Source organism: Astatotilapia calliptera, chromosome 5 (genome assembly GCF_964374335.1).
Source record: "Astatotilapia calliptera chromosome 5, fAstCal68.1, whole genome shotgun sequence".
NCBI lineage: Eukaryota > Metazoa > Chordata > Actinopteri > Cichliformes > Cichlidae > Astatotilapia > Astatotilapia calliptera.
This window is the reverse complement of record NC_137426.1, coordinates 30417014-30428172: the sequence shown is the minus strand read 5'-3', so window position 1 is coordinate 30428172 and position 11159 is coordinate 30417014. Positions and strand designations below refer to the sequence as shown.

The window sequence follows — 11159 nt, the reverse complement described above, 5'->3', positions numbered from 1 at the left end:
TTTTAACACTTACACCTGCATAGTTTATTCTCTTCCCAAAGCATTTTCTCACAAAAGCTTCTGTTACATAATGAAGATTTTTTTTAACAAATGGGTTAAAATATAAACAATAAAAACAAATGTGCAATATTTTATTCTACAATTTATCCAGAGCTAAAAGCCACCGTTTTAACAACACAAAATATAAGTCAAGAAAAATAATAATAATATTAATGAGTCCCTGGGTGGGGCTTCTGAAGCCATAACTGAAGGGTGGTTTTTAGATGAGAGGTACCCCATGTGATATGTGGAAAATGCCAGCACACCCTCAAGCTACCTAAATGTGCTGAGTGGAGCCAGAAAGCACCAATGAACAATAGCCACCTAATAAAATAGACAGACGGGTTCATTGAAAATTCTCTTTTTAGAGGACTCATAAGGGGGGGAGAAGGGGGGGAAAGTAAAAAGCCATTTTCCTCCAAGCTCAGACAGTGGAGTGACATGGAGTCAACAGAGAGCATGAAGTTAGTGCGAGAGTGAGGCTGGTGACTCCTGGCAGCCCTGTGACACACCACTAACCTGCACGTGAAAGTTCAAGCTGCGGTAATTTCCAAACCAAGTCCATTTTTTTCCTAACATAACTTGTTGAATCATACATATTTATCATAGAACTTTCTAGGTTATATAAAAAGTTTTATTTTAAATTTCACCTAAAGCAAACAACCAATGCAGATGTCATTTTTTGAAGGTTGTTTAATTGTCTGTTATACCATGTGGCCAATCTGGGGTGGGCATACAGGTTTTCCTCTTCTTTCTCTTGAAAAGCGGATTTAACTCAGTGAGAAGACGATGGCCAGGAAAACTCCTATTTGCTGAAATCTGTGATGACAGCCTCCATGCGAAGGTGTAGACAGCAAACAGGTGAGTTTTTACATCCAGAACACAGTTCCTAAGCAGCCGGACGGCTCAGCTCAGCGGGGTCATTGCCAGCTTTAGGTGTCCATGCTCCATGTGGCCATCTGCCCCATCCCATCCCCAGTGCACTAAGTGCACACACTGGAGGTCAATCTTCCAGCAGATCTCTGTCCAGATCCATGAATGGTTCATCGATGTAGCTCGCTATGGCACACAGAGAAGTCCTGTCTGAACCCAGCAGCACTGATACAGTCTCCTTCCAGTAGCTGAATGGGATACAGGAGCTCTGAAAAAGGGAAAACCAAGATGAATAAGAACAAAAAAAAAAACAAAAACAAAACCCCACAGCTAAAAGGTATCCCAGCTATAGCTATAATAATAGTTATAATTAGTTATTCAAGTAGCCTTTTACATAAAAAGAGTAAAAACCAGTAAAAGGACTTTTACTGGTTTGTATGAACAGATAAATAGAATAGAATAGAATAGAATTCAACTTTATTGTCATTGCACATGCACAGGTACAGGGCAACGAAATGCAGTTTGCATCCATCCAGAAGTGCTTTAGTGATATAGATATATTACAATATATATTAGCAATAATATAGATATGTAAGTATATTACAGAAATGGGTCTATTATGGTGTGTTATAATGTACACGGTATGAAGTATGTTGTGAATATTCTATAACTATAGGTAAGTACAGGCTGTAGTGAGAAATAGGTTAAATCAGAATAGGTTAGCTAGATGTCTCTTGGATCAATGTTAACACTTACAGATGAGTGTTCAAAAATAATAATACTTAAAAATAAATAAAATAAATAAATAATAGTCTTGTTATAATGCCACTAATTGCCACGAGAACAGACTTAAGACTTGTTTATCTAGGCTAAAAGTTTTCCCTAATTTTGTGTTTTGATAACTGAGATTCAAAGAGATTCAAAAATAGAAATAGAGGTAATCAATGATGCTGAGATCTGGTGACTAACACCACAAATCATAATTGGCATCGTTTAAACATGAAACCACTGAAAATGCAAAACACCCTACACAACACCGCAGAGCTTCAAAAATCACCTTGTTGTAGGGTCAAACGTTTGGATCGGCACTATTCTCCTGATGCAAGCATTAAATCATTTTGAACTTATGAAATTAGTTCTTTCATAATAAGCTCTGCCCCCCCCCCCCCCCCAAAAAACCCATCTCTCTACACCAAAGAATTACAAAAAGTGCATACATCTCTGTAATGAGGGCTTATGCGCTAATATCCTTTACTCTGTCACTACATGACCTGATCAAACTGTCCACCACTAATTAAATGTTTCCCTTCCAAATTAAACCAATGGCAAAGCATCAAATGCCAACTAAAATCTCTGACCCCATTTATAGAAGTATTTCCCACAGGAAGCACTTCTTGTGTTAAGCAGTGTCTGTGTACCCTATACGTTTATAGTGTTTAAATTTGATGGGTACTGAAGACTACAGTAAGTTGGTATGTGTCAAAGTCATTAACCTGTGGCAGTCAACAGTGTAATTAGGTTGGACAGTGCAAATCTAATGGAAAATTGTAGCAGCCAAGTTGGAGACATCTGCCACTTGGTGGCAGCAGAGCAAGCAAAACAAACACATTGACATCACCTTGTAAAACTGTTATGCTGACAGTGAGTGGGACATTAAGAAACATCTTTACATGTTCTTTTACAAATGAAAGAAAATGGCTTCAGAAAACAGTAAGAAGTCTGGGTTTTACAGAATTCCTGTGATAGAACTTTTAGATTGTTTTACTTTGAGCTCAATGACCATTTTGCTATTTTGTAAAGTTATTTCCAAACATCTGTTAGTCACATTGTTGCTTGTGAAAGGAGCTGAGCCCTCCATCTCCCTCCCATCAAAGCAAAATCTGTTGCACCATCTTCAGCATTAAGTCCCACTAATGAGTAAATGTTGCTCATAGAGTTGATAATTTCATAGGGCAGTCAAATATTTTAGATCTACTTACATAATCAATGTTTAAACAGCCATGTGAAAATTAAAGGGGGAAAAAGCCCTCTTCTGAGACAACGCTACAGCAAAAGTAAACACTTCGGTTTTGGTATAACTTAGTCCCAGCATGTGTATTTTTTTCATATTAAATAATATAAAAAGAATTTTATATTTGTTTACCTCCAATTAATTAATCACAGTTTGAGTGGAGAACACAAAGAGCACATACATTTTCTTCTTTTACTCTAGTTTTATTTAACCCCTGATGGGCAGGTGGATTTAACAGGGATTCCTGACTGGTGGTGGCTACTGCTGCAGATGATGTGTGGCACTTAAACATTCAGCAGAAAGAAACTATTTTTTAGAAGGGCAGGTTTTTAGTTGTGGTGGTGTGGCGTGGGTATTTCAGTTCTTGTATGGAAAGTCCCTGACTTACAGAAGTTCTTCACAAAAATGAAAGACAATATCTAATCTGAAAGAACTTCTATGCACCTCTACAATTTACAAGTGCTGCAGCACAGCAATCAAAGTCTTGGTTTTATCACTGTGCCTGCAAACGTTTCTACTGTGGAATGTTTTGAAGGTGTAACACAAATGCCACTTAATATAAGTGAAGAGATCATTGCTTCCTGCCTGTGATGTTGGACCTGGTTGAGTGTTTGTACGTTCAGCTACTCACATTCTCCAGACAAGTGCTGTCTTTGTCCTTATTGAGGTAGTGGCGCTGCCAGAATCGCAGTAGGTTGTGAAAGTTGTTAAGCAGGCAGCCCGGGTACTTCTCAGCATACTCCTTCTCACGAAGGGCGTTGAGGTAGAAGGGCAGTTTAGCCTTTCTTCTGGCCAACATCAAAATCACCAAACTGGTGTTTAAACAGCTGACATTCTCCTGTAGAGAAACAGACCTCAGTTATAATTAAAAAATGTTAAATGCCAAATGTCTCTGAACTGACTTACAGTTTACTTTTAAACAGACTTTTTTGCTAAATAATCACCATGATCTTCTATGAAAACATGTGGCACGGTGTAAATGAACCCAGACCTGTGTGAGTGTCTGTACATTGATGATGTTGACCAGTCGGAAAAGGAACGACAGCCTGTTCTCAACTCTGGCCATGTACGATAGCAAGCAGCACTCAGAAAGTACCTCCACCACTGGGAAACAACAAAGAACACAAAACATGTTTGTAAAGTGGAGGAAAAAAAAACAACGTAATAAATCAAATAAATGTATCAATGTACTCTCACTTCTGGCGCACATTGTTTCATCAGCTATCAATTCCACTTCAAACTCTTTGCTTTCTTTTAGATTTTGTCAGCAATCATTAATTTTATGTATTCTTTAAGCACATTAAAGTCCCAAAGATAAAAAACAAAACAAAAAGAAAAAATAAATAAAAGAAAATGCTCATATTAAGTTCTGCCTTAAATATTCTATAAACACCAGTTTACAACCATCAAATTTCCATTTACCTTTGACATCTTCAGTCTGGCTCTCAAAGCGGTCCAATGAAAGAACGATACAGCGTACTAGCATGTTTGAATCCACGAGGGAGCTGTTGATCTGTGTTAAAAACATCTGAAACTAAAAAAGAAAAGAAAAAACCATTAGCAACAATGCAGTAAGATCTTTTTCAGCCAGTATATATATTCTTAATAAATACTAGGATCTATCGTCATACCTTTTCTGGAGTGTTGACATATTTGTTGAATCTCTTGAAAGCATCAATGTTGAACTTCATGAGCTCACCAAGCAGATCGAAGTAACTCTGAAGGACATCGCGAGATGTACAACCACTGTCTATGATGCAGAACAGGATGTGCTGTCGAGGAATGAAAATGGAAAGTGAACACCGATTCACTAAAGAAGAAGAAAGATCTCTGTACATGGGTGGTAACATTTATCTTACTTCTAGTAGGCCCCTCTTCAGAAGGAACATTTGGTCTGCATAGGATGTGGCACCTCTGAGGAAACTTTCCACTGCCCTTGCCTGCCAGAATCTATATATAAACACCCAAGAGAAACAATCAGCTAAAGCAAACTACACAGAGAAACCCCGAGCAGTCATTTAAATGGCACAATCTCTGATTCTCCAATATGTGCATGTCAGACTTTTAAAGAGATGGCTGACTATATAATCTGCATTATCTCCGTCTTTGGCCTACATGACACTTACCTGAAAGACGAGTCTGGAGGCTCCCTCTTCATGACAGTCAGGAGACGTGTGAGGAGGCCCTTCTTCCCATCACACACGAGGCTTCTATCTGTATTGACAAGAGCTTCCACCTCTGGGATATTAGCCTTCATGGAAATGGCACTCAGTTCATTCAACTCCTGGCTATTTAGAAGGAGGTACTTGTTCCTGAAAGATAGGGAACATATTGAAAAGGTAAATCAACATTTGATATTTCATTTAAGGTTAAAAGTAAAAAATAAAAAAAACGCTGCTTACTCGTGATGATCACTGAAACTCTGAAGTAATCGCAAGAATTGGATTTTGAAGGATATCTCCTGTGTGACAGGAATAAAGAGTGTTCACCCTCCATATTTTAAAAAGTGATATGTAATTGTAATGATGAGTTTAGGACTACTGAATTGAAATTTCATACTGGACTACAGTCACAGTTCTCATTCTGGCCATGCACAACGTGATTCGAAACTGTATATTTCCTCCAGATGAGCTTGTCGAACAGGTTGTTGAGCCCTGGGATGAGACGAAACTCAGCCAGCATCTTGTGAACCTGAGAGGAGTTACAGGGGGGGAAAAAACAATTTAACTCTGTTCAGACAAAAAATTCAAGCTCAGCTCTAATGGTGGGGAAGAGTACCTGATTCCTTTGACGGCCCATCAGAAGAACACAGAGCACATACAGTACTTCTACTTTATACATAATCTCATGGACAATCTTCATGGACTGGGGCAGTCGATGTCTCAGAGGGCTGGTAGCCAGAGAACTCTCATCTGACGACTCTGTAGGTGAGGAGAGAAAAAAAACAACAGAAAAACAAAAAAACATGTCCAAATGTATTATTAAAAGTTCACGGGAATGCAACCATGAGTTAGCAGTATCATAAATGCCTTTTTTCTCACCTGTACTGCTTTGCTCAGGTTCCTCAGTGGCCATCTGCATGAGAGCATCCAGTACCAGAGCATTATCCAGCCATGTGTACCAGTCCTCCAGCTCCTGCAGGAAGTTAGCACCTGTGGCTTCAGATACCTTTCTAGTGGCCAATTTACAAAGCCGCTCAATGAATCCTGGGATGCTCAGCAGGGTTACTGTTGGAAAAAAAAAAAAGGCCTGTTAGTTCAGTTTAATGACATTTCTTGTTACAAGTGTCAGAAACAGGGTAAACAAACGCAGTCAAATGCACTCTTGCTATTGTACAAAATAAATGACACAGCCAATAAATCTTTGAACTCTGAAGACAACCTACCCTGGTTGACCTCTGCACGTGAAGGACTTGCATTGCGTTTTTGCTGTGCATTTTTGGCCAACAGGGTGTGCTTGTCATCATTTCCCACATCAGGTTCTGAGATTGTGACAGAAAGGATGCGACAGAAGTTGGCTAGCTGTTGCTGGTCAAAGCTTTGGACCAGACCCGACAGGTTAGGGATGCCCTCTAACTGGATCATCTCCTGAAAGGTGTGACCAGATGTAAAACATCAAATGTGAACAGAATGCAGACATTGCAACACTTTCAAAAGTAACTTTTGAGACAGACCCCGACTAAATTTGATTTGACCCAGCAGATATATGTATAAATGCTACATGCCAGTTTACGCGTAAGACCTGAAAATATTTACTTCTTCTGTATTTACAAAACTGACAAATGATCAGAATAATACATACTAACTAGGCTAACTGTGACTTATACATTTTCATGGACCAAAGGTTTATCTGTCATAATTAGTAAAAAGATTAAGGAAAGCTGCTAAGTGAAGTGAGAGAGATGTCTAAACCATCAGGAGCACACAGAATAAAATTAAATCAGTCGCATTTTATAATCTCCACAGTGCTCTGACAGATAGTTGGCTTAGTTATGGATAATTAAGTAACTGGAGTTTTTGCCAGAGTCCACCCTGTACTGGTCGCCAGTCTGTCGCATGGCTAACACATGATTATAATCCATTGCTTAAAATCCTTTTTAAATAGTTGAGTAACTATGCATTAAAGTGAAGTCAAGAGATCCATAAATACATTTACCCCCTACTGTCACTTAATCCAAGTAGAACTCTTTACTTTGACACACCTTTTTTACTCCAAGAATATCTTCAATAAGAGTAGCAGTCTGCAGAAAGGTCTTCTTGTTTGTCATCAAGGTGAAGAGAAACAGAACAAAGTCATCCCTAGCAGCCAGACTCTTTGTGACGCCCTCCGTCTATGAATTTAAACAAGGAATTTTACACGGTCATTAAATTATGCAAAAATGATTCTGCATCAAGGCAAACAACTGGAAGGGAAAATATGATATGTGCGGCATATTTTATATGAAAAATATGTAACATGGTACTTACACATATGCAACAGTTGTACAGAACACTAAGGCAGTCTTTGACCAGGTCATCATTCACTGTTGTAACAGAAGCACAAATATTAATCTGACTGTTTCAGGATTATAGGAAAAAAAACTAAGAACTAAAACGCAGAAATGCGGACAGATGTTATGGCAGTCCTACTTACTTTTAGGTTTCTTCTTCTGCATAGTTAGTGTAGGTCTCATCAGGATTTCCACTAGAAGCTTTATGAACACAGACAAATGAGAAAACCATTTTATTTCTCCAGTATCTCAGGAGGAGTTGAGCTATACATGAGAGTTTATTCTTCAGAAATAACAGCTTCAGTCCAATAACACCACAAGAATGTAAGACTTACATCAACTCCACCAAAGAGGTCAAAAGTGTACGTGTTGGGGAAGGTGGATTCCTGAGCGGTCTTCCTGTCCTCTGTGACAAAGGACATGGCCTCCACAGACAGCTGGGATAATAATAACTGCCAAAAAAACAGTGGTCACATTACTATTTTCCCCACCAGTTTTCAAAGTAAAACACTAAGCAAAAAAAAGAAAAAAAAGAAGCTAAAACCAGTCATTTCACTGCCTCCTTTGATGGACTAGTGCTATGTGGATACCTTAAGAAAGGTGTGGGCATGGGAGAGGTCACTGTTGGGATGGCTGCTCTCATAGAGCTTCTGCAGCAGAGTAGGGATGCCATTCCACTTGGCACGTTTATCTCTCTCCTGAAGCAGGCCTCCTGGGAGCTACAACACATAAAGAGGCAACATGAGCCCTTTTCAAACATGCACTGCAGTCCTGAACTAGATACTACTTAGAGGAGCAGTATATGAGACTGCAAATGTCAGAATCAATCCAATTAGCACTAAACAGACTTTATCCCACCAGCTCCCTAGTTTCAAGTCTGTAATGTTTGATTAAGTCAATCTGTGAATAGCACAGGTAATTGTTTTGAGAATTCACCACAAGTATATGCTGTCCTGCACATTCTGCTCAGAAACCACAATACTACATAGTACTTTCAGTAGTGAAAAATCAGTCTGACATTTACTGTCCGCTATGTGAGAAGGTCTTCTCATACTTTATTCTAAACTGTATGACGTTTTTGTGAAATCAGCTATACATAGTAAAAATATACAATTTTCTTTTAGACCTTTAAATAAAATTACATCGTTAATAAACATAAAAGCAGCGTGACATTGACTATAACACATACTCATAAAATATGTGTGTTGTCAGTCAAATAAATAATAAAATTCTCATTCCAATAGGTTTGCAACTTTCAAAGAAAGAAACATTTTATGAGTACAGCAAGGTAGTAAGCCTTCTTTTAAATGAAACTAAAAAAGCCACACCTTTGATCATACCATAGACTACAAAAGCTAACATGCCCCAACAGAGTTTCTATTTAAACCTTATGAAATCTAAAGTCATAGAGACCTTAAGATCAGAGTCATTGCCTCCCTTGATCACAGGAAACACATATTTATTGTGACATATAAACTTCCTGGAAGAAAAGAACATCTACACAAAAACATTATTGACCAAGTTAAAAATATGCGAAAGAAAATGTAAATATGCATGTTTTTAAATGTTGTTACCAGAAAACGTCTCACTGAGAAAGAATGAAATAAAAAGTTGAGATAAAAAAAAAAAAAGCATATTTATGCATGACAAACTGACTTTATTACAATGTGTGATATCTTAACTCTGTTTACTCTGGGCAGGTACTGGTTGTGAAAACAGCAAACAAGCCCAGTCTTCCTACTGTCACTTTCACATGAAATGATTTGACCAATTCTTAATATTGCCCCCTTTTTTTATATTAAAGATGATGAAATGAAAAAAAAAAAAAAAAACTCAGAGTAATCAATCAAGGCCTAAGAACCTTTCAGGCAATTTTAAACAAAATGATCTGTAACAAAATTTAATGGGTAATTGTTTTGGCCATGCTCCACCAACTTTGCTGAAATTGGGCAAAAAGCTGAAGAATGATCAAATAATTAGCTTTAATTCATGTCTCAGAGGCAGTTCAACCTAAAACACCAAGTGGACTGCTCTGACAACTGAAGGCTCAAACCACAGCACATGACATACCCTCCTTAAAATCTGTTCATGTGTCAGCAGAACTGGCAGGACTCCTGTGTTTTCCCAAATTACAGCAATTCATAACATTCCCTGGACGGCCTAAGAAAACTTGTTTAAAGTCGACGTGTTCAGGGTTATCGGGGGCGTTAACAGATAACGCTGGAAATACCTTGCGTTATTAGAACCTCTACTTAAGAACAAAGCTTCTTTGTAAACGTCATTACGCAGTACGCTAGCTGGAAATGTGACAGTCACGCCACTAACATATGCATTGAAAACAAAAAAGGTGTTAATGGGTTTAATCGGCTTTACAATTTGACGGCTTTTTTTAGGATGAAACGGGCAATATCATAATAGATATGCATGAGTTGAACGTGTGGAAACACCCGGAGAGCTGCGACATTCGTATGCACGAAGATACGTGAAAATCTAAACAGTTGGCGTAAGCTGTCGCTAGCATTAAATCAAAAACCAACCCTTCACACTTAGAAATATCGTGTAAATGGCACAAAAATAAACCTGCGAACGTTAACATACCTTAACAGCTGTTGTGGCGTACCCATTTAAGGAAACGATAGTTATTGTGGTTAGTGCTGTTACGTAATCACCTGAGCTATTCTGCTGGCTTAGCTAGTTAGCTGTCGCTAGCTCCTTCACTACCATTAGCAAATCTTACTGTCGTTTATACCAAGATTACAGTATTTAGAAAATAAAGTGAGGGGCGCTGTAGAAATATTTACATTATTATAGTCAACGGCCATAAGAACAGTCCGAAGACAACCGACTTTAAAATGTTTTATATCGTACAAAACCTGGCCTCCAATGCTAAGCTAATGTAAAGCTAACAACAAAAGAGCCACTTCAACGGAGCTTTTCTCATACACTTGTAGCAGTGACAGCGTCATTTGGATTGTCAGCGAGCAAAAACATGTTTCCTGGCAATAGGTTGTATCATAGTTTAAAATTGCCAAAGAAAAATCACACCCCGTTATGTTTAGCCTGTTAGTCAAGCCCGAGCTGACAGGAGCGACTACAGCTCCAGCTAGGTCTCTCGGACAACGTCTTCCTTTCAGGCTCGATTCCAAGCGCAAGTCCCTGGTCTCAGTCGATCAACTTTCGAGTGGTTTAACAGTCAAAACAAATGTCGTTTCTCCCACCTGTGTTCCTCGACTGAAGCCCTGGCCGGTGATTTTAGTGGCCGTGAACTTCGTGATGATATTGCTACTGTAGTTTCTTCGTTTTCCTCTCGTACAAGGGGACTCGCACCCCAGAAGCGTCGCCATTATTTCTTCTTCCTGAACTGAACTGTTTGGGCAGGAAGTGAAAGGCTTTGATGAATTATTTGAGGTAATTAAGCGGCATCTGCTGGCAGAGAAGCAGACTCTACGAGCTTGTGCGTTTGGTAATTACGTTCTTATACATATATACCGCGATATATAAACAAATTAAAAAATAATAATTAAAAAGAAATTCAGGCCTGCCATTAATTATTTTTGCGTTCTTATATTTTTTATATATTGCACACAAGCGTAGGCGTTATTGGCGGCGGCTGAATTCTACGGACACTTGAACTACCTTGAACTTACGTTAATTAATCTTAAACGTACGTACTTAAAAGATGAGTTGTTGCAGTGCAAGCTCGGTACAAGTATTCGTTTCACAGTAGTTTCGTGTTTTTGCGGCAAT

General features: G+C 38.6%; 1 protein-coding gene across 1 annotated transcript; it reads right to left on the bottom strand.

The window, feature by feature from the left end:
- trpc4apa (transient receptor potential cation channel, subfamily C, member 4 associated protein a) lies at positions 1-10796 on the bottom strand. The gene is made up of 18 exons (XM_026168790.2): positions 10631-10796; positions 8003-8131; positions 7748-7864; positions 7556-7613; positions 7390-7445; positions 7125-7253; positions 6309-6510; positions 5965-6150; positions 5702-5844; positions 5483-5614; positions 5326-5384; positions 5050-5235; positions 4783-4873; positions 4555-4695; positions 4346-4457; positions 3915-4027; positions 3555-3761; positions 1-1180 (listed from the first exon to the last, which is right to left on the bottom strand). The coding sequence occupies exons 1-18, from the start codon at positions 10754-10756 to the stop codon at positions 1043-1045; spliced, it is 2325 nt and encodes a 774-aa protein (XP_026024575.1). The 5' UTR covers positions 10757-10796; the 3' UTR covers positions 1-1042.
- Positions 10797-11159: the final 363 nt, after the last annotated feature.